The 25375-nt window shown below is 34.7% G+C and overlaps 1 protein-coding gene across 2 annotated transcripts in view; it reads right to left on the reverse strand.

Moving 5' to 3' along the window:
• Positions 1 to 25375, reverse strand: part of PDE4D (phosphodiesterase 4D) — a 389547-nt gene that overhangs the window by 330907 nt on the left and 33265 nt on the right. The window contains exon 1 of one of the 2 annotated variants that reach the window (XM_039379743.1): positions 17746 to 18014. The exons of the other annotated variant lie outside the window; for it this stretch is intronic. Within the exon in view, the coding sequence (XP_039235677.1) occupies positions 17746 to 18014 (269 nt within the window). Of the gene's footprint in view, positions 1 to 17745; positions 18015 to 25375 lie in introns of those variants that run through there. 2 annotated transcript variants of the gene reach the window in all.

A 25375-nucleotide genomic window follows, 5' to 3' on the forward strand; every position in this document is an offset into this window, starting at 1 on the left:
TACTTGTGTTTGCTGACTCATTAAAAAAGGAGAACCCAAACAACCACACAAAAGAAATGAAAGCATAAACCCCAACATCTCCCCATGACAAAAAAAACAAAAACAAGAAAACAAACAAACAAAAAAACAAACCCCACCACATCCTCAAACCAGTTCTGAGGTATGCTTTTCTTCTATAAAAGCCCATTGCACTAAAAGTTTTACTTTCATTCTAAAAGTTTATGGAGTTTGTTCAGTACAGAATTAAGGCGTGCTTGCTAACAATTCTCTGGATTCTCCACAAACAAATTCTCCTTCTCTCTCCACAAACAGTTATATTAGAAGTCCAACATCATGTTTGCCACTATCTAATCTTTTGGTAATAACACTAATCTCACCAGTAGATAGAAGTAATAGTTTTACAATTTTCTATTTGAATTATTTTAGAAATATTGAGCGAATAGTATCTGGACCTGTAAACTTATTACTTTTACCCTTTTTTTTTTTTTTAGAGTAGTAATTGGTCTCTGCTTGAAGAAAGCCTTAAAATCAACACTTGTAAAGAAAAGTTTTATTTTAAAACATACCCTGAGTTATTTTATCTTGAACTGTGGCAGAAACACCTTGTTTTATTTTTCTGATATTGCTTTGACTTTTTTGAATACTCTTCTATCTCTCAATCGTTTATCAGGTTATGGACAAAATATTATATGTACAACACAGAGTTCTTTTCAAAGAAATTATAAAGTAGGCTAGAAAAATCCCATTATCTACCTGTGTGAAGTCGCAAAATCTGAAACAAGCTCTGGTGAACTGAAGGTATGTTACTAGCTTTTAGGTGTTACACAACAGACTCGATTCCAATGTGTGACAGACTTTACACAACTATAGAAATACTAATACTGACCTTTAATACTGAGGTTGATTACATACAAAGCATAACACAGTTAATTTTTTGCTATTTAGAGAGGCATGCAGGGTTCTAGAATGCCTTACACCAGCACTGTAATTCCACAGATTTTTCTAGACAGAAAAATAGCACTTTCAGAAAATTATTCTTTTTGTCAAAACATGAAAATATTCCGAAGTGCCTTTGACTAAAAAATGAAACTTTTCTTAGAAACCATGCATTATGAAGCAACATTAGCTTCTATTCTATAGCTGTTTAAACAGGAAGACCTAGTCTTTGACAAATAACTTGACCAATAACAATAACTTTGGGTTTATGCTTTGTATCATGAATGTAATAATTTTTTTCTCTTTTTGAGGGTGTATACATAGCACAAAAAATAGCTAACTTTTATTAAACTGTATAGGATTCACTAGTCTTTCATTGAGACTATTAATTTTACTATTTTTAATAAATATTTTAAATTATAGATATTGAAAAGTTAACAGTCAAAGACCATTACTTTCTGCTATAGCCATTGGCATAACATGCCGAAGTTTGCCAAGCATGAAACCTGTCAGTTATTGAGACAGTATATTGCAATTATGAATGTTGGTTTGGTTCTGTTTTTCATTGAAAACACACTGCTGATTAACTGAACTGAAACAGCCCTATATTACTGAAAATTTACCTCTTATTTTTTCTGCAGTATTGTACTGAAACGTAGTAGTATTAATCGCACTTTGAAAAACCCGTCATAGTTAATGGCTTTACCAATGTTGTGTTCTTCGCAGAACGTATTCTGTTCTGACATATCAAATGCTACAGCAGGGGAGAGCTAGGGCAAGCCTCAAATGAACAGGGACATTTCACTTCAGTTTCCAGGCAACACAGGAAAGTGTAATGGCTGTGCAGCATGCTGGTCTTTGTTCCAAAAGGTGCTAGAACTCATAATTATCATGCAGTTTAAATATAAGCATTTGATTCTTCTATCTCATGTATTCCAATCCTCCTCTTTTTTCCTTTTTTTTTTCATTTCCTTTTTATTTTCCCTTTCTTTTTCCTTTCCCTTTTTTTTCTCCTTCTCTTTTACTCATGTTTGGAGGATGTATTTTTTCTGAAATAGTGTCTGCCTCTATGATCAGTGTAGCCACTCCTTGAAGAAAGTCCCTCAGTAAACATCTATTACTGAAATGATATTAAAATCAACTAATACTCCAGAGAAGGGTCACAAAGATGGTCAGAGGGAGGGATCACCTCTCCTGTGAGGAAAGGCTAAGAGAATTGGGAATGTTCAGCCTGGAAAACAGAAGGCTTCAGGGTGACATAATTATGGCCTTGGGAGCTTACAAGGAACACAGGGAGGGACTTTTTACAAGGACATGTAGTGACAGGACAAGGGGGAATGGCTTCAAACTGAAAGGGAATAGGTTTAGATTAGGTATCAGAAAGAAATTCTCTACACTGAGGGTGGTGAGGTATTGAAACAGTTGCCCAGGGAAGTTGCAGATGCCCCATCCCTGGAAGTGTTCAGGGCCAGGTTGGATGGGGCTTTGAGCAACATGGTATAGTGGACGGTGTCCCTACCCACAGCAGGGGGCTTGGAATTAGATGACCTTTAAGGTCCATTACAAACCAAACCATTCCATGGTTTTGTGATAGCCACGTAACTTTGCCAACCCAATTAAAATGGTTTTCAGTCATTACATATCTGAAAACTGCATTTTTGTAGTGACATACTTTTATGTCAATTTTCAAAACACTACATAAGTGCTTGAATATTAATATACAAAATTATATTAAAAGTAAACAAGTAGAGCTTTTATTTCGTGTCCCTAAATAAATATTTGATATAAATATAGTATGTCTCATAAATATATGAGTTACAAGATAACAGTGATTACATCAAGGCAATTTATTCCTCAAGCTCGTATAATTCTGTGCTCAACTGTGGGAGGAGACCTGCTATGAGCCATGGACAAGTTATCAACCCTCCAGGCAGCAACACTTTGCTGCAAAGTGATCTCTACCCTGAGCAAACTCAACAGCCAACAGACTGCTTCTGACAACGTACCACCCACACCCTCACCCTGCATGTTCAGACCTGGTCTTTTTCTGGCATCTGAGCCCTCCAACTACCAAAGGCAGTGCAGTTCAAAGAACAATAAAGTCTCACAGCTCTAGTATTTATTCTCTGTTTGGTGGCTGAGAAGAATAAGTTTGCAAAGAAATCAATTATTTTGCTGTGCTTCTGTTAATTCCATACATTTATCTCCTTGTACAAATGAAACGGAACTCCATTGGACAGCTAAGCTGGTCAGAAACAATCATACTGAATCCAATACTGAATTAAACTTGAACTAAGTTGTTTTTATAACTGTTTGATCAGTTTCTAAATGGATGATTTTAATAAAAAAAATCAAAGCTTTGCAACATATTCATGCAATTTTAATACATACAAAAATACTCTCAGGTTAAGATTCACTTCAACTGAACAAGGCAATTCTCTTTAATTATACTTCAAGTTGAAATTGGGTGACCTGTGCTTTCTCTCTCTCCTTTTATGTATTTAACTGTTATATTTTCCCTTGTCTTTCATTCCTGATTTGACTTTTTATTATTTTTGTCAAAAGATGTTCATTTTATGATTGTATTCTTGTCTTTCTGCATTGGCAGCAATAATTCTATTTAAGGCATAAAGAAATTTAAACTACATTAAAAAAAATACTATTCTGTTGGGCTTAGGCTTTGGAAAAAGCTTATTTACAAAACAATAGTCTTTGCAAAATTAATTCAATATAATTTCTTTTAGGAAAGCTATCATGCCATTTTACCCACAGTAAGGACACGGTCAACATCACGTTAATTTTATATTTTCTCTTAATTTTTTTCCTCAGACTGCAAGAGCAAAGAGACTTTGAAGTACATCCAAGTTCCAATATCTAATTCAAGTTTGTTATGTTTAAATTATTTTTCTTCTAAAACAGATTTTTCTTTTGTTCTTTTTCTTCATTTCTTTTGGCTCCTAAACAATCTCTTTAGTTCACAGTACTATAATATTTGTATTCCCAGCTTGAATTTTTTAACTAATATCAATTTCTTTGCCACCATACAAATAGTCCTAGTTTGCTCTAGAAGAAAAATATTTTGTGTTTCTAGTGTCATTATAAATCATATTAGAATAAGGAGCTTTTCTTTTGCCTCCTTCCCCATTTGCTATTGTTTTCAGAGCTGTATAAAAAGAATGATTTATACAATTTCAGTGACTTCAGAAAAGAAATAAAGGAGACTCAATAAAATAACATAATATTTTTTGCATTAAAAAATCAACCAAAAACCACACCAAACCAACAAAAAACCCAAACAAAAGCACAAACAAATCAAAAAACCACCAAACAAGTCAAACTCCAACATACACTCAGAAAATGCTTACAAGGAAGGTTATTAAGATCATAAGACAAGCTCTCAAACGTTAAAAATACCAGAGTTGCTTGTCCAAGCAGCCATAATTTGCCCTTTTTCTACAGCACACATTATCATAGAACTGCACTTTAGCAGTGATCACAACTGTCTTCTGCATGAGCCCAGCAATACTTTGGGTAAGCTGAACAAATGTATTTTACAAACAGAAAGTGAGGTGAAGGGGCCTCAAACTGAAGGGTTGCTCCTCAGGTTTTGTAGACACTGGAAATTGTAAAGAGCAAAACAGGGAACATATGCTTTGTATTTAAGAAAAAAACACCTTTCTGTAAACTCATGTTTGACTTTTTCTCCAGCCCAGGAGATGTCTACAACTTTTTCAAACCCGGTAGACTTTTGCATTGACTGCTCTTTCTGTGAATCAGATACAATGGAGCTTTGAACATCATATTCAAGGTTAGTGTGGCACATATGAACTGCTAAGTCTGGTGACAACCAAGGTAGATGAGTTTAGATGTACTTATCATGCTCAACTACGCTAATGCTCTGGAGTTTTGCTACAGGTCAGTGGGTAGTCTTACAATTACATGCCAAGAGCCCCTAAAGTTTGTATTAGTTTAGTTTTTGCTACAGTTAAAAAGTTCAAAACAAAGATAAAGTGTTCTTAGATTTTTGCAATACCTGGGTTGTTGACATCACAAGAAACTATAAATGAATATTTAATATTCAGAAGATGAAAAGTGAACATTTTCTTAATCTGTAAGCAATGATAGCACTTCATACTTCTCAATATTTTTCCCAATGTTTTCCAAAGCATTTCTGAGATAAACATTATAATGTTTTATTTCTGGTATTTAGATATTAAGACAATAGAGTATAAAAAACTCTGTTGGCTCCAGTGAATAGGAACTGATGGCAGAGCTAATTTTAAAATCCCAGGATATTTTGACTCAGTTTCACAACATATCCATGATGTCATGTGTCCCTCTAATGAATTTGCTTACAACACTCAGTAACCATAACATGTATTTGTCTGTTATTATTGCAATTAGGAGTTAGATTTTTATATTTTGTTAATGTAAACAAAATATTTTTCAGCTAAAAACTTCTTCTCTAGAGCTTATATATATATATATATTTATATTTTGTTAATGTAAAAAAATATTAAATAAATTTTTATATTTTGTTAATACAAACAAAATATTTTTCAGCTGAAAAACTCCTTCTCTAGAGCTTCTCTAGAGCTTTTATTTCAACAGCGCAAAACTGATGCATAACTGCAGTTTATCTTTTTGTTTTCCCTTGTGACCTGATGCTGACATCACTATGATGTCATAGATGCTGATTTCAAAGAGATATTATCATTTTTTTCTAATGATTTAGTTGTTCCTCCATAGATTACTCATTTAATCAAGAAAATATTTCCCGAACTGTACTTTTCAACTCACCTTGAAAATCTAGAGGTACACAAAGTTCATCTCCTAACTATGTTGGTCAAGTCACTTCAATTTTTTTCCTCCTCAAAACAATTTAAACAGTTGATAATTAATTAGGTGTCATGATTTAGTAGTCTATTCAAATAAATGAATGGAGTAGAAATAGATTTTACAGAAATGTTTCCTAGTCATCATCCAAAGATTTTACCTAGTGAAGTTAGTCATAAATTATCCGTATAAGCAATATTGTATTAGTCTTTATATAGAAAAGCTGGACTTTTCTTTTTGCAGTTACAGACAAGGAAATTAATTACCCAGAAATTTATATTTTGTGGTAGTAATTTTATTTTTTGAACTGTTAAAATTAATTTTTAATGAAATAACATTTTAATCTAAGCATGATACTGATTGTTTTTATTATTCATTGTATGAAAATTCAATGACATTCAAGTACCATTATTTCAGGGACAACAAAACTCCTGACAAGGTTAAACAACTTCAAATTAGTACCAAAATCCCTCATGCAATCAAGGTTGAGTATGAAAGCAATTAATAAGTTTTCTAGAGAACTACTGAGAAATTAGTTTGCCAAACTTAACAAATAGAACACAGAAGGCGGCCTTGCTACAGAAGGTGTCATGATTTCTCACTCATTAGACTGGATTATAGTAGTTGAACAACAATTATATTTAACAGCTTCACAGGAGTTAAAGCAGTCTAAATGAGATAGTCATTGGTAACACTGTATGTGGCCTGCATCATAACCTGTTTGTCAACATACTGAAGCATCATCAGTCTTCAAGAAGTGAGTCAGACAATTTTAGTGGCTTTCAATCAGATGACTATCATATACACACAAGCATTATAACTCTTGCTTTTCTCCAGCCCCACTAACCCTCAAATCCTAATGTTTCTGACAAGGCTCTACTACTAGGTAGTTGAGCTTTGCCCCTTACTCTCACCCCTGCTACTTCTTCTGCACTCGAATGCTCCAAAACCAGCTAGGCTAATACTTCCAGTTGTTTATCTTAAGTTCCTTATCTAAGACTACTTGTTGCTCGTGAAGTCTTTAGCTTATTGTCTGCAAAATATAATGTCTTTAAGCAGATTACTTCTTTGCAAAAGTCTCAGTTAAATTATGAGCTTCTGCTATGAAATTATTATATGGATGGATTTACATATGCAAAAGCCATTCAGTATTAGTTACCTTTACAGAATCTATTTAACAAGCTAAACCTAGTTCAGGGTTTAAACATCCTTAAAAGGATTAAAGGATTAAATTACATTTTATGTAACTACTTTGTTTTACAAATGAAGACATTGGTAACTACGTCATTGTTCTATTGAAATATTTCTTGCACAGTATATACACTAAAGTCTTTTCTGGTGGAGGCTTTGTGAACTTTCCAACTAAGTTTTGTAAACTTAAGTTCTTGCATAAGTTAACATATGCCACCCTATTGATTGGTGAAGAAAGGACTGCCTTTATAATATTAGGTGATTCTCTTTTGAAGTAATTATTTTTTGTCATCTGTATAACTTCCTCTATGACAACTAAAGCATAACTTTCTATTACATGTCGATAGAAACAACAACTATTGAACAGTTTCAGCTCAGAGCACAAGATTATATAAGAAAAATATTACCAAATAACTTTTAAAGACCAAGGTCACTTCATGGTGACCTGCCCTTCCTTACCTCTCCACATATTTTAACAATGATGTTTCATTGTGTACATTCAAATAATTGATACTATTTTTATAAGGCTTTTAAACCATAATAAATTCATATTTTATTAGAAAATTCCTCACAAGTCCTATCCTGATTTTTGTGCTTAAAAATCTGCTTTTTCTGTTGAGACAACTTTTTACACACTGAAAGATTCAGTCCAATCTTGAATTCAACATGCTTCACATTAATGTTACTTTTTAAATTGCTTACAATAATCACATGAGGGGATTTAATTTTTCTCACAGTACGTTCTCCTTCCCCCAACATGTGTTTTAATATTGTTTGTCTTGGCAAGCTATCATTGATGAAAAGCCAAAAGTTTGACATAGTCACAGCTGTTATGTAGTATACTATACTAGTGCCACCAGATAGCACGAACTGTTGTGTGACTCCGGCTGCAGCAACTCCTCTGTTACATGTGCCTCGTACAGTCACTGCAGACAAATATAGTCAACCTGGTGGCAGTGTGCTCCCCCCATCACCAGCCCCAGCTTAAGCCATAACCACCAGTGAGGGCTGTGATGTCTGCATCCAGATTGGATGGCAATACAGTGGCCAGACCTGCCTGGAACAGCGACCCAGACATCTTGCAGGTGTACAGCTGTGACTTACCAGTCACCTTACCCCATAAGTAGTGGACACTCCAGGGCCCATGAGGCACAGCAGTGGCTGCACACCGGGATTGTTCCCTGAGCAGGAGTGTCTATCAAGGTTATGCCTTGAGATTGAGTAATTCCTTGTGGCAGCACATTCTTGGTAAGTGATTAACTGCATGCTAAACTTTGACATCTCACATAAGTAATACAAAGGATTCATTGTGCACATATATTCCTTCAGACATAAAACATTGTCCAAGTCTGGGACCAGGACTGGATCCAGTTGTACCTGAATTCCTGTCTGAAGAGTTTAGAAACCAAGGGGGTCCTCTCTGAAACTGATCATCTAAAAGAAGGGCCTCCCTGACAGTTCTGTCTGACCCTGTCCTCTATGCAGTAAATAGTCAAGTGTACCTTGCCATCAAATCTTGTCAAAACACATTCACATCTGCTTAATATGGAATTGTATATTTTTTAGATGAAGATGAAAAAATATGATAAAATTTATTCTGAATAAAACTTATTAGCTTCCATATTCTATTTTAGGTAGGGAAGATTAATATACAGACATATATTCCTAAAAAAACCTTGTTGAGATTAATTATCTAGCACACTCTTTCTTATTCTGGAGATTAATTGTCAGGTTCAGCAGATGCAGATTTATCACAGAGACCCAATAAAACATGCACCAGAAGAACCTCACACATGTACACAAAATCCACAGTTCACATGTTCAATTAATTCAATCACAATTGTTTTTTTTAATTAACAAGGTAGTGAGATAATTTGAGATAATTCCAAAGACAAATTAGTGCATCAAAGTATGCACTATGAAGGTTCCTGGATATTACAGCTATAGTCTGGCCCATAAAGACAATGTATTTAATTGTATGCCATTCGTTCTTACATTTTATTGCACCTTATTCCAAGCTTATTTGAACAATAAAAGTCTACGACTACAATTGACCTCACTATCAGGAGTATACCTGTGGAGCACTTGGCACAGTGAAATTCTAACTGATGAGTTCCGTCTGTTATAATAAGAATATTTAATGAGTACTGATAAATTTGGTACACTGAAGAACATAGAAGACATCTAATTGCTAAGAAAATTACAATCTAAGAAGAAAAAAGATTATAATTAAAGTATTATAACATGATTACAGGGGTTTATTTATAAAAAAAAAAAATGAGACGGAGTATGTCCTTCATGTCTTACATTTCACTCCATGTATGAAAACTTTTACTTTTTTGCTTTATGAATTCTGTACATGTTCTTTTTTTAAATAACTGAATGTAGAGGCTTAGTAAAAGTAAGCTGTTGAAAATAATGGATAGAAGATACCAAGCATTTACTAAGCAGGGAATATACAACTACCAGAAAAAAGTTCTCTGCTGTTATGAAGTGTTAGCCTTGTCTGATGACAGACAAAGAAGACAAGACTGCTTTCTGAATTTTGAGGTTTAGAAAATGGAAAGTCAACTCACGATAAATTTAAGTGTACTGATATATATAGTATAATATACTACATTGTATAAAGCAATAGAGGTTTTAAAAGATTACTCCCTAAAGCTCTGTAGTGAGAGCAGATGGCAATATTACCAAGAATATCTAGGTACTAAGATCAAACAGTAGTTGGGAATGAATGAAAGGACAGGTCTGGCAGTGCATCCCACCACAACAGAGAGACCACGCTGTACTGCAGACACAGCCTAAGTAACTAGCCCCAGCTAGAGACCAGTTCTAAGACTGGACTTTTCCCACAGATCAGGACAGAAAGACACCTTCTGCTAGCAGATATTTAAATGTTTTTGTGAATAAAACAGAAGTCTGACAGTGCGCATTGACAGAGTAAAACTTACTATTTCCACTCAAAACTTGCTCCTTGAAGGACTGGTATCTTGACAGACAAAGATGCTGAGATCCCTCTCCCAACAGTCTTTCTCACTTAAATGTTAATTTATCTATGGTTGGAATGAACTCTATCAAGTTTCAAGCTCAGTGTTCTCCTTGACCACCAGTGGAAAAAATCATGTGTCGTACTAAATGAAACAGAAGAATAAAAGCCAAAAAAGGTCATGAGATACAGAAGAAATTTCACAATGGTTAAAAAATATTGAGTAATCCTACAAATCCCAAATAAGATGCAGTTCTTCAAGAATGTATGAAAGGAAAAGTCAGACTGTTGCTAGACTGTGATAAAAAAGATGTAGGAATATTTATTCCCATACCAAATCCATCTAATAGGAGATATTAATTACTATAAGAAAACAGAAAGGGAAAGAAACACACTGGAAACTTTAAGGTTATGTATATGGAACCTATGAAATCTTAAAGGCCAACGTATAGAGGACTCCTGAGATTCAAATGGAGGAAACAGCTAACATTTGATACAAATTTCAGCTTTTATATAACTTTGAAAATTCATCAAACTGCAGAAAAAATAGACAGGATTGCATGAGAATGGGTCAAGAACAAATAACCTGTTTTAGGAAACCATAACTGAAATACTAATATATTCATATGAAGTGAAAGTGAAGATAACAAGATTGCAAAATGCAGCCAGAATGATCAAACAAGAAGCAATGGGGAAGACTGTTTGAATCTAACTGGCTTTGCAAGATATTACACAGCAAGCTAATAGAACCATGTAGCAAAAGCTACTGAAAAACTTTGCACATTCTCAAAAGAACAAAAAAACAAAACCTTCTAGAAAACAGGTAGTTTATCATACCCAAAGGGTACACTAGTTAAGACATTTGCAGTCACGTATAACTTGTGATACAATTAGGGAAAGATAAAATAAAAGCTCTGTTTTACTTCTGCCGAATTATTTAGAATTTCTCCAAAATTCCGTCCAGCACAGGACATGCCATTGAAGACAATAAGTAAAAAATAGCATGATCTAGGTAAAACACTTGAGTAATTAAAACTTATGAAGAAATACCAAATTTACAAGATGAACAGGTCATCCATGAGACAGAATGACTCAGTGGGAATGGCTGAGATATAATTTATTTTGGAAAAAAAGGAGAGATGAAATAGGTATTGCTATAAAAGATAATTCCTGTACTAGCAAACCTAGCCAGACAAATTTATCATTTTTTCTCCTTCACTTGTTCTTCCTTACTCAGTTACTTGTCCCTGTACAATAAAAACTTAGGATTTAGTCTGATTGTTCACTGATCTTTTTGAAGTGGTTTTGGACTTCCTATCTCATTCTAGGAGCTCTGCTCTAACACAGTTCTCATTTGAGAAAATGCATCTCCGCCTCTTCCTTCTTCATGGGAAGATTAACTTTTTTCTCATCTGCCTCTCTTCAGTTTTGAGCTGTGCAGAAGCAGTATTATTTCTCTGTGGTAAATTAACTTGTGAGTAATTAACACCATTGTGCAGCATCCTCAGCTTATTGCAAACCGTTCTGTAAATACCAGACAGCATCCTGTTCCCCTAGCTTATTCCTTGTCTCTGCTCCACTAACCTATGCACATGTCTGCACAGATCCCATCAAATAATCATACCGTCTTTGCAAGCCTGTTGCCTATTTGTACACAAGCATCCACACAAACACGCCTCTCCTTATAGAATTTCAAGAAAAGAGCTGGTATGTGGATTGAGTTATCTTACACATTGTGGTATGTCTCTGTGACAATACTGTGAATTAAATTATTTCCTGAGAATTATTTATGCATCTGTTATGAGTATCTTTACATTTTACGTGAAGAGGATCACATAGTGTTCCAGAAAAGGAGTATGATAACCCATTCTAAAAAGTGTGAAAAACAGTAGAAAAGAGTCCACTGTCGTATACCAGTTGTTACCTTAACTAAAAGTTTATGTAATATTTGGTTGTCTGATTTAGAAAGTGTGAATAAAGCTTACATGAGAAAAAGAAGGAAGTGGTAGAGGAAACTTGGATATTTTCTTAACTGAGTAGAAAAATCAAGGTCACAAGCAAATGTGCATCTTATTTTCATAGAGTCATAGAATATGCTGAGTTGGAAGGGAGCTGAAAGGGTCCTCAAGTCCAACTCATGGCCCTGTGCAGAACACCTCAAGAATCACACCATGTGCCTGAGAGCATTGTCCAAACACTTCTTGAACTCTGTCAGGCTTGGTGATGTGACCACTTCCCTGGGAAGCCTGTTCCAGTGTTCAGTCAGCCTCTGGGTGAAGAACCTTTTCCTGATATCCAACATAAACCTACTCTGACTCAGCTTCATGCTGTTTCCTCAAGTCCTGTCACTGCTCACAAGAGTGAAGAGAATGGTACCTACCCCTCTGCTTCCCCTCATGAGGATGTTGAAGACCACAATGAGGTCTCCCCTTAGTCTCCTCCAGGCTGAACACATCAAGTGCCCTCAGTTGCTCCTCATAGGACTTCCACTCCAGACCATTCACCATACCCATGGCCCTCCTTTGGACACTCTCTAATAGCTTAATGTCTTTTTAATATTGTGGTTCCCAAAACCTCACAAAGTATGCAAGGTGAGGCTGCACCAGTGCAGAGCAGAGTGGGACAATCACCTCCCTCGACTGGCTGGCAATGCTTTGCCTGATGCCCCCCCAGAATCCAGCTGGCCCTCCTGGCTGCCAGGGGATTGCTAACTCATATTAAACTTGCCATCCACCAGGACCCCCAGGTCCCTTTCCACAGAGCTGGTCTTCAGCCTCTCATTCCCCAGTCTATATACACAATCAGAGTTGCCCTGTCCCAGGCGCAGAATCCAGTACTTTCCCTTGTTATCTTATTCAATGTAACTTGATGTAACATCATTAACTTGATGTTAAGCATCAACTTGATGTTGAACCCCAACTCTCTAAGCCTTTCCTCTCAGGCTGTTCCATCTCTCTGACCATTTTTTTGGCCCTTCTCCAGACCTGCTCCAACAGGTCCATGTCTTTCCTGTGCTGAGGACCCCGGAGCTGTACACAGTAATCCAGCTGTGATCTCAACAGTGTGGAGTACAGGGACAGAATCATCTCCCTTGACCTGATGACCATGCTGCTTTTGATGCAGCCCAGGATCCATTTGGCTTCCTGAACTAGTTATATAACTTCCTCAGATAGTTATCTGCTTTAATGGATCTTCCTTTTGAAATTCTTATCATATACCAAATTGTAATTATTTTAGTTCCCTGAAAAGCACTGAGTAGTGAAGAAGAGGAAAACATAGGCATTAAAATCTTCCAGGAAAATTTATTTTGAAAATTGGAAGAAAACTGTAGTGAGAAAAAATATATAGATTCAGTGTGGTGTATCTTCATTCTAGTTTCGTAGTTCAGAATATATGTACTGAACCAGGCAATGTAGAATCACAAGTTAAATATTGCTCTTCTGCAATCTGCCTATAACTAATACTTGAGGTTTTGTTGGTTTTTGCAATTTTTTGCAATTAGCAGTAAAAGTGCATGAAAAAATATTATGCAATAAAAATAAAGACAAATCTGACTTTATCGGTGCGCTTATGTCAGTTGCATTCCTGAAACTTAAAATGGCACACCTTGCCCATATCTATCTAAACTATTTCTAAGGCATCTATCATTTTCATATCTGAATGCCAAAGTCAATGTAAAATGTTTACTATGGGTGGGGACAAGGGCTGGCTAAATTCAGATGAAAGTACTTACTGTGTAACTGGGCACATACTTGTATTTTTACAGTCACTGATTCTATTAAATGGTTAGGTTTAGGGGTACATGTTTTTTAAAAAAAAGTCTAAAGAGCACAAACATAAAACCCCCTAAATATCGGAAAGTGCTAAATGGACCCCAGAAGAGCTGGAGAGGGGACAGATATCAGACAGATATCAAAGGGGAACACTCATGATGGACCCATGAATAACACACCCATTTTATATAATTTTTTAAAAAGTCGTCTATCACTATGTGCTGTATCTGAACACACACACACAAATAAATCATAGAGGCAGCAAAAATACTCTCCAAGGTTATATACAATGCAGAAAAAGCAACTATTTGATCATTTTGTGTTCACTAAGAAATATTAAGGCAAGAAACAAAGATCAAAAAAATCAAGCGCATGTATGCCATGACTTCATCCTTCCAATTAAATAGATACAATTTAATCATGTTCCACTGATCCTGCTCCAAATATTTATGCTTTTTGCTTTTCTTCCCTTTCGTACAGAAAGGAATTTTTCATGGATAATAAAAAAAACCTGACTTCCCACATGACTTAATTAAAAGTGCATGATTTAAAGTCTCTAAACATCCTTCCACAGACCTTCAGACAGTGTATGTTTGAGAGATCATGCACACTAGCTGTCAACACAGCTGGGAACTGACAGTTCTTTCTCTGGATCCAAAGACCCTCTCTTCTCACAAATTTCACACAAGTGATCCCATTCTGGAGATCTCTCCTGCCAAAATGCACTGGGGTAATAGGTAGCTTAGAAAAAGCTTATGAAGTGTAACCCAAGACAATTCCAGAAACTGAATTTGTCAAGCACATACCAGAGAACTTAACTGATCTTTTCCATTTCCAGTTTTAATATATGTTGCTGTGTCATTATATTGGTGAGATTATAAAACATTATGAATACCTTTACAGTAATACAATATAATGCAGATTTCTGTGGAAATGGAATTGGTTTTGGGTAGAGTTTATTTGCATTTCTGGCCACAAAACTTTCAAATGCTTTCTTTTCAGTAACTATGATTGTTTTCTATAGACTGTAGACCAATAGTTTTTACAGACTGAGAGGAATCCAGGGTAAAAGATCAAAATAATTAGTTTTAATTTCACGGTTTTAGACAGTACTAACTGTAACACTCTCTGATATAAGCTGTAAGATATTCAGAAATTCTCCAGCAAAAATGAAGACCTTATGTACTTCTACCCCTTAACCTCTTCAATTTCAACTCTTAATGACGTATTTTCTCCTCTCTAAAATCCAAGAAGTAGTAGCTTATCTTTCAAGTGCTTGAATAAATTCAGGTTTACAGCTGGGGAAGGATAAAGAAGAAAAGGAAGTAGAGAAGGACTCATAAAATGACTAAAAATGATAACCCAGTTGTTCGTGTGAAAGCATAATAGTCACATGATACAGAAAACGCATTTTGGTGTGAAAAGTTCTACAACCCAGGCTATTACAGAAGGAAAGCTATGGATATTACAATAAAAAAGGGGTAGAATGAAATTGCCAAGAACAGTTCATTAATCTCCCCCTTACTTCTTTGCTATATCTGAATGCTGTTTCAGAACCCTGAAATCAGGGAGTTAGGTACGATCTAAATGAGTTTTTTTGCTACACTGGATCTGTGGTAACTATGTTTGGCATTATGTAACACACAGCAGTATCTTTATTGTTATACATTTATTTCCTTTGATACCTATATATACAGAAGCTTCTAATCACGAGAAAAACATGAGAAAATAATAAATTTATAAAACTATTGTCATTTTGCTAAGTCAGAATGGCTTAACAACTCATTGGTGGCTTGAATAAGGTCATGTTATTAAAATTTTTTATGCCTGTGTGAACCATGGACTAAACAAGAAAGACACATACATGAATTCAACAACTGTTCTTAAATTACAAAACAGATTACATTAGAAATACAAGAAAAATAGACAGTGAAGATCATAACTATGGTGGGCCAAACTAAACCCAGAATGGATCGTCCATAGTATATTTTGGAGTATGGTTACAACTACTCCATTTTCAAATGCACCATTTTCCTATGGGCTGCCTAAAATAGATTATATGCATATGGAATTAAAACCACTATACTGCCTGTGTAGCCAAAGCATATAGAAACCCCATGTCTATCACGCAGCATCTCAGTTTTCTAAACAGATAACAAAGCTAGGACATATCAATAGCTACAGACTTGACGGGATTTAGCAACAAATTAATTTTGTAGGCCCTTCATATGCCTGTAAATCTGATCATGTTTATTACTGCTTTACCCTCCAGAAATACTTTTTTTTTACAGGTTCTCAGGTAATTCATTGCAACTTGCTGCTTGACTGTCTACTTCTCTACTTGCCAGAAAAAAAAATCACTGCTACGATAAGCCCATTTTATAAATCATTGGAAAATAACGATGAAGTGTTCAACAGTATTTTGCAGGTCTAGTATTTCACATATTTAGAAAAACCCCAAGTGTTTCCTAACTCCAAATCTTGGCAAAAAAGTCATTCTACCCAAACTCAAAACTTTCCGAAGTTCACTAGAAGAAGTGCATTTAAACAAAATTCCACATTTTAACACTATGCAAGCCTTAGTCATGTTGCCCAAATATATTTGTTCACTTCATATCTGTCACTTTTAATACTCTCTCTCTGTCACATTCAACTGCCTGCATATGACAATTTCCCTCTGTAAACTTTCATAAGTTCTTATTTATTTTTGTCTTATATTGTAAAACATGTCAGCCTGAATGGCTTTTTTATCTTGCACATTCTTATGTATAGAATGTTTTATAAACTATTTAACACAAACCAGCAGTTAAAGATACTTAATATTGTTAGGATTTATGCATAATCATTAAAGAAACATGGAATATCCTAATTCCATTCATTTTTCTATTTTACACATGCAATATCTGACCAGGTACATTGGTTTCAAAACAAATATTTTTTAAAGTATAAAGGTACATGTATTTTTTTCTTATCTTTCTCAGTAGTAGAAATGTTTGATGAAGGAAGTACTTTAACTATACAAAGTAAAGATTTAGGCACACATGTATACAATGTGCAATACACATACCAATCACATAGCAATAGTGTGGATATAATTTCAGACAAATGAAGACAAACTTGAACAGCATATTCATTTGCTGCTTATAATGCATGGCTTATTTTCTTTGAGTGTATTTCATTGCCCTTCTTTCTTTAAATTACATTTTTATTTGAAAAATAATGGGAGGAAAAAATGTCAAAAGAAAAAATCCAGAAACATCAAGATCTCATGACCACCAAAGAAAACAGGAATGTATTATTGAGTTACAGTAATTTCATATGCAACATTTTTAAAAAGAATAAAGTAAGTAATTAAATAATACTGCTGCTTTACAGAAGCCCAATGCAAAAAACTGAATGTTTTTTATAGATTTGATCACAAACACGTCTAAGAAATGATCGAGTTACCAAAATATTAGTACTAGTGAATTATTTAACAAAGAGTTCCCTTACCATCTTTCCTCTGTTTAATCTAGCAACTGCTTTAATAAAAATCACTGTTTCACATACAATATCTATACTCATCATTCTTCTTTATTACATCCTTCTTAATTTGAGCACTGTTAAAAGATATATAAACTGATTTATTCTGCTTAGGGGCAGAGGGTTAGAAATTTTCAATAAATAAATAAAATATGTTTAAATGATACATTAAAGAAAAAAATTGCCAACTCACTCTAACCTGAACAGCACAGAATGAGATAAACACTCTATTTTGAGGGAAGGAGGTAGAAAGCAATTATTACCTAAGAAATCAGAGAAATTTGGTAACTTTCTTACAAGGAAGTACATGTTTTCTTACTTTACATAAACTACTATTTTAAACTTCAGGTCTACAACTGAGTAATGAATTAGAACTATCTCTTTCAACCAGAGGGATTAATACAGAGATCAAACCAAGAAACAGAAGCACTGACATCAAGGAGATAAATGTTCCACAAAAAAAAAGTTGATCTGAAATTTCATAACCCCCTCAATGCTTACCAGGTGTGTGCCACAGTGAAACGCCGCTGTTTTGGTATGTTGCTATTTAAAAACATCCTGCGCAAAATCCTTGGAGAATTTCGAGGAGAAATAACTGGACACAGTCGGGGAGAAGCAGGTAAAGATTTCTGAGTTGTCCTGGACTTTTCATGTTGCAACAGGTTTTCCCTCAGGGTCTTCACAAGATCTTCATTTAACCATGGATTTTGACAATGTGTATTATCTACTTCAGGAACAGGCAAATTGTCCAGACTTGTCTGCTGAGCCATGTTTCCTAAGTAAGTTTGTTATTAAAGTCTAATACAATCGAATGTTTGTTTAATGCTTAAAATGTTTCCTTTCTAAATTGGTTCCCAAGAACTGTTCAGAGATTCCGCTCCAGTTCAGCCTATTCTGTTCTCAACATGGTGTTGCCTGCCCTCAACGTCTCTCTTATAGATAATTATCTACAAAGGAAAAAGAAAGCTAACTCCTCCACAGAAACCGATTAAACATTACCACTCCTCTCACAGTCCCTCTGCCAAAGATCAGTTATTAGCTATCATAGCAAGTGAGCACGGGAGGAGGAAATTGCTTTAGCACAGCCTTTATCAGAGCTATAAAGCTGCCTGTTAAACTATCGTAACTAATGTGCTGCAGCTGCTTGAATGACTTCTGGTTATGTACATTAAAAGTGCTGGAGGAGGGCTTAAACATCAGATGTGTGCTTCTTTTGTTTGGTTATTCTTTCCATTGCTTATTCCTGAGCCTTCAGGGAGGTGGAGAGGAAGAGGGACTGCTGAATAACCTCTTCTATTTTTTCAAGGATCTACAGTATTTATTTTTGTAGTCCCCATGAAAAATTCAGGATTCCAAACTTTTTCCTCTTAAGCTAACTAGGAAATGCTACAATTAAATAGTGTAAAAGGGTTTAGTTTTTCCTTCTCCTCCCTGCTCCCAAGTCAGTTTATTGCAACCAGTTTTTAAGTGCTTTAAAGAAAGTCTAATACATGCTACCTTGTATTTTCCAGGAAAACAAACCAAACATTTAAGATATGCACATAAACTGAAATGAGACTATGCAGCTACTAGTATCTGTTTAAGGAGATGTTCTTATTTTAGTATTTCAGCATATTGTGACCACTACTTGAACTAAGGAAATACCTCTTTTCTATTCACAGCTGGTGGGGAGATAAACTATCAAAAGATATTTAAAGAGAACTTCCAAAAGATAAAAAGGCAAAACTACTTGCATTTATTTGGTCAATGCATACGGCTATCTAATTTCACTTTTAAAATGTATTTATTTTCATGGCATTGTGCAATTGACACATTTGTCAATCAAACCTGAACTTTACTTTTTTTTTTCATTTTTAATTAACTCACTTCATCTACCCTGAAAGACAAAAATTTTATAAGCATGTTCAACTGTCTTGATAACTCACTCATAGTGGACAAATAACTGTAATGACTGGTGGTAGGTTCATATTTGCTTAAAGTTTTGACTTACAGCAATAACAACAACAACAACAATCTTTTCAGTTATAACCATACTTCCTATTCATCGTACAGGAAAAAAGAATCAACATTTTGGGAGAGATACTAAAAAGTATCAGAACATTGGTTTCATATAATTTTCATTGTTGCAACATATTTTTCCTCTTTACTTCATCTTAGAATCCAGTTTTCCTTTGTGAACAACAATTTCCTTTTGAAGCACACAGTATCCTGGCTTTCATTAGAGTGAAGGGTGTTTGACTGCAATTGTATGACCAGGTGTGAAAGGCAAATAGTGTTTTCTGTCTTGCAGCAAAATCAGAAATACTGCAAAAGCAGCCTTCTGTCACAGTGGAGAGGAATCAACTTTGTACTTAGCACTGAAGCCACAATTCCTGATGAGGATTATAAAGGGAACATCGTGATACTGACAGGAGTAGAGTAGAACAGCAACAGAAAGGTCAACTTACATTAAGAATGACACTGCTATCAGGTGTCAGCCCCATTATGTAGACAAGTTTTAACTCTACTGCGTCATATGCGAAATGTGATAATAAAGTTCTTACAAATTTAGCTCAACACTGAACAGCACCATAGAATGCAGAAATCACTGTGCATTATGTTTTTGTGTATTTTTCTAAAATTTTATATTTAAAATTTTATCATGATGTAAAAATTAACAATGATCAAATATAGAATAAAGCCCAGATATTACTAAAACTAAAAAATCAAAATTTTAAGCTATGTTTTATTAAAAGTAAAATTTAAACTGGAAATGAAGTGTTAATTCACAGACATAAAAATAATTTGATTAAACCATAACTAATACATAACTAACACAACAACTGCTTCCATGCCTTTTCTGATTGGAAGAGTGGTACACACAGCACTGGGCTTCAACCCAGACAAAATAAAAGTATACTATATTAAACTATATTAATCTATTATTCTTTTTTTATTTATTAAAAAACAGTAGCTTTCCATAATAATCAAATAATTTTTTTCAAATAATACAGACTGTATAACTAGAGCTATATTCTTTTATGCTATGAAATACTGCCATCTGATGTCTATTCCAAAGCATGGCCTTCAAATAGCTGCAGTGACTTTATAAAACTAGTCAAAGTGACCTGCTGGAGATCAACAAATAATGACATCAGTAAGACAATTAACATTTATTATAGTGGCCCTGGGATCATGTTTGAAGTTGCACTATGCTTCAAAGGTTATTATGGAAGAGGAAAACATTAGTCCACAGATCTGCAGTTTTATTGCTCTTGTTCTTAAACATATTAGAATTAAGTCAACAAGGGCCATTAGCTTGACACCTTGTGTTACAGGTATTGAGTGGGTCTGCTACACTTTCAAAGAGGTAATATGTAATGTATATAGAACATGAGGACAAACCTTTTAACAGGAAAAGTGAACCCAGTCATTATAAAGTAGCACCATTGGCATGAATAGCTAACTGAAATGCTTTTCTTTACTGGGTTAACAGGTTAAATTTCTCAATGTAGACGGTCCATGTCCCCAGACATGTTATCTTGACATATGCCTGCCCCTCTTCCCCTCCCCGTCAAAAGAAAAAACATATGCTATGAATACTCTCAAGCATGCTCATAAAGTTAAATGAAGGCCTGTGGACTGATTTTATTATAGACTAGAAACATGAACAGTCTTCACTGTAATAAAGAGATCTAACTTCCAGCAATATCAAATAACCACTATGTGAGTTAGAGAAAATGCTTATCTTAAGAGTCCGGAATCAGGAGAAGACAAAGCAGAGAAATGGCAGTTGCATGAGGTAGTCTACCCAGGGGTTAGAATAAAACCTTGAAGGAAAACTATTCCACGAGGAAAAATTAGCATTTGCAATTTAATGTGTCTATCCACATGCTGAAAAAAAAAAAGACAACAACGTACAATTTTTTTTTCTATAAATATTAATTAAGGAACAGCCGTACTGGACGATGTTTTAATAAAAATATATCTCAATTTCCTACAAAGATCACCAAAATTATTATCAAAACTGAAAAACATTGTCAACTATTCCTTTGAAAAACTTCCTCAGGTAAAAATCATGGTATGTGTTTTTCACACACATTAAGAAAGCATAGGGTAAAATTCCAAAAACCGCTCTAGGGATTTTAATCAAAATAACAAATAAAGGTATTTTTAAATTATTTTTTTCTAATGAGTTACTGAGTTCATTTTCTAGGCTCTTCTCTAGTCTAGTTTCCTAGACTTCATTTCCCTAGCGAAGGAAGACAAATGAAATCATTGAAAGTGGTCTATGAAATTCCATCAAAAGAAATATTTACTGCTTCTTTTGAAAGAAGGATATTTGAAATCTGATACATACCTAATTTCCAAAAATTAATACTGATAGTACTTTAAGCATGTACATGTTGTATGTCCTATTTTAAGGTATTAACAGTTAGATCTAATTTTGCAGGTTTTGCATAGTCACAGTTCATAGCTAAAAGTTCTGTCAAGATCAGATTTACTTCTACTTGCTATACACATAACTAAATCATTATAAAGCTCACTAGAATATTCTAATAAGAGAGATTCAATATTTTAAAAAAACTAAAAGTGTCAATAGCTTTTATTCTCCTCCAGAGACAGCTTAAAGATACTAAAAAATGAAGTTCAAGTGTTCAATTCTTGTACTTTTCATAAACTTTCTTATGAAATATGTACCTTATGATAATTACACTTTTAAAATGCAGGCTTAAAGTCCTTTTCTGTTAATTATAGACTTTTTCTGAGCTGCAGCATACAGAAGAGAGTAAGTTAATTGGTTCTGCAGGGAATACTGTGCAAGATTAAACAAGTATTTGATCTCACATAGAAGACTAAACAAGGATTTAAAAGTAATTTCATTGTTAAAACTACTTTGAACACAGAGTATGATAGAGCTACTTTAATATTATAACTACTAATAAACATAAAAAACGTATTATGTGACTGTGTCTATTTGAAATTACCTTGAACAGAGTTTTTCTTATTATAGCATAAATGCTGTCACTCTCAGATTCTTGCTTACTCAAGAGGAGCAAAAGACCTCTTTTTAGATAAAATATGAAAAAAAAAGTCATTAAAATGTCTTACTTGGAACCAAGTAGAGAATTCCAGACACACAGGAATGCAAGTGAAAAACAACCCTCTGTACATCTTTGAAAGCAAACAGATCAGTATCACAGGATCATAGAAGAATTGAAGTTGGTAATGACCTCAGGTGATCTAGTCCACTCTCCTGCTCAAAGCAGGACCAGCTGTAAGGTCAGACCATTCTGAGGTACTAGAGCACCTGAGAGTTGTGCAGAAGTAGAGAGAAAAGAAGAAAAGGTCAGAGGTGATTTTAAAGAATGACTGCATACACCATGGTTTAATTTCCTTGAGCAAATCACAGAATAGTGACTGGGGAGAATTCTCATTCTAGATAAAGTAGAAAATAAGAATCTTAGATGACAATATGATTCTTATTTGGAAGGAGGGGTTAATGCATGAATTGAAGAGCATAGTAGTGAGAAAGAAAAGGATGAAAGAAGAAATTAACAGGGGATTGAAAGTCTCAGTAAAATGTTATGTGTCAGCAAAGATCAATATCTGCCTATTGTTACATTCTCAAAGAGCTGGGATGATACTCATAGATTTGCCAAGTGAAGGGTAGTACTTATCAGGCTGTTTTTGTAGCAGTTATGTGCATGGCCTGCTGAGAAGACCATAGGTACCACAGAACTGCCAACAGGTGACTAAAAAGGGGATTAGTTGCAATTAGCACAGCAGTGTCAGGCATCCACCTCTCTAATAGACAAAGATATGGGAAACACGTGCACCTCTAAATATTCCAAGAAAATTTTAGGCTGCTGTATTCAATCTGTGTAGTTGATCTAAGTACATTTATAATAATATCCCAACAAAACAAATGTACCTAAAATGGTATTAAAAGACCAAATCAGGTCAACTTTCCAAATCATAATCGAATAGATAAATATTTAGAAGGATATTTTAAGAAGAGGAACAGAATACACAAAGTTGGTCTGATATTTTTACCACTAAACCCACAATATTTCCTGACACTTAAAATTCTAGAGCACTTCTATTCTTGAGGAGTTCCTAATAAAAACTTTTCAGAATATCAGACTCAGTACATTGACATTCCGAATTCCTGAACTTTAGAGTTTATTTCTCAATCTAACAGGGGCAATATGCTTTGCCAAACTAGACTTAACCCAGGCCCTCTACGCATGGAGGTTAAGCCAGAGTGTAATGTACAAATAAACAAGTATATGTCTGTGAGGTCAGACACATGCACAGAAAGTTTACTTAATAAGGAATCTAGACCATCTGTTATATTTCAAGTAATTTGTTATTTTGACCATGCATTAAAATCTGAGAGGACCTCAAAGAAATATTTATAAAACTGAGAGAGGTTAAAAACCAAGAAAAGTAAGTCTGAAAGTCTACAGTAAGATTGCATAATTCATTGTTTGGAGATGAGCTACTACTTAATGGTAAAAAATAAGTATATTAAAAGAGAAATCATAGCTACTTAAAAGGCTTTAATACCACAGGATGCTTCAGAGTTTAGACTGATTAACTCCTAAATGTTTCAATTCAAGCTTGTTATTGTAAATTGGTTTTTAGAAGTTTGAACTTCCTAAAATTTTAAGTCAAAAATAAAATAAGACTTTAAAAAATAACCACTCACACAATTCACTTAGAGTAATTTCTGTATCTTTTTGATAGGTGATAAACTGGTCACTTTACAGATTTTTAAGAATTGGAATTTAAACAACACAAAGGATTTTTTTCAACAATGTTATTCAGAATTGACACACTGAACAAGTTTTTGGGCAAAAAAGTTCCTTCCCTGCATGGAAAAGCTTGTGATTGTGATACTTTAACTTTTTTTCCTTTATAGAGTTCCTCCAGAAAGTACAATTTTCATAAATCTTTCTGGAATCAACTGTAGGTATTTGCGTGTTTGCCAATTCTATAGTATGCCTTTCTCCATCTTAAGTAGGACTTAAATGGTTTCAGGAAATATTTTGTGGATATAAATGGAAATTTAATTCTATCTTGCAGAATTCCACCCTGCAGTCTTAAATACTGTTACTTTCTTCTGAATGTACATGGAAAAAACCCTTTAAAACTCCTTTTGGTTGCATATGGCTTATACATTTTTTGTATAAAAGGAGATCTGTTTTTGCATGAAACTAAAGCAAGATGCACAGTAGAAAAAGATAACTGTCTTAAACAACAATGGAAACAAAGGTAATTGTTTTAGCGCGTATAACTAGAGACATTCCAAATAATTTACAGAATTATATTGTATGTTAAATGTAATTACAGAAGAAAAAAAAAATGTTTAATTCTGAAAGTGAGTAGTGGCTGCTCTCAGATACTCTAAAGGACTGCAACAGTCTGTAAGGTAAAGAAAACTAATATATTTAGGAAGCAAACATAATTAGCGGACCTTTAAGATCACCTTATAAACTGGCCAAAACTATTACTATAGAGAGGTTTTGTCTGAGTCTATGTTCATTGACTTCAAATGGGAACAGGAACAATCTCTAGGACTAGGATAATGAAAGAAAGGGACTACACACTGCTTAGGAAAGACAGACAAGGAAGATGCAGTGGTGAAGTTGCCATCTGTGTGAGACAACACTTGGAATATATCAAGCTCTATCTTGAGGTGGATGATGAGTGAGTCAAGAACTTATGGGTTAGGATAAAAGGGCAGACTAGTAAGGGTGAAACTGTTATGAGTGTTTGCTACAGGCCACCTGATCAGGAGAAGGAAGTGGATGAGGCCTTCTACAGGCAGATAGAAGCAGCTGCTAAGTCACAGTTCTTGTGAGGGACTTTAATTACCCTGACACCCACTGGAGAAGCTCCACAACATAGTATAAGCAGTCCCAGAGGTTTCTGGAAAGGCCTAGTAACAGGATGCAAGGAAAGCAGAGTTACAGAACACCTTCTTTGCATCAATCTCCACTGACAATACCAGTCCTCAGGTATTGACCAGGGTCTTTCTGACCCACAATGCAGGGTAAAGGAATGTTGGAAGAAAGACTTTCCCTTGTTTGAGGAGTATTAGGTCAGAGAACACCTGAGGAAACTTGCTAACCACAAGTCCATG

The sequence above is a fragment of the Pipra filicauda genome, unplaced genomic scaffold, assembly GCF_003945595.2.
Source record: "Pipra filicauda isolate LSUMZ 115617 unplaced genomic scaffold, ASM394559v2 scaffold174_size2080704_pilon, whole genome shotgun sequence".
Taxonomy (NCBI): Eukaryota; Metazoa; Chordata; class Aves; order Passeriformes; family Pipridae; genus Pipra; species Pipra filicauda.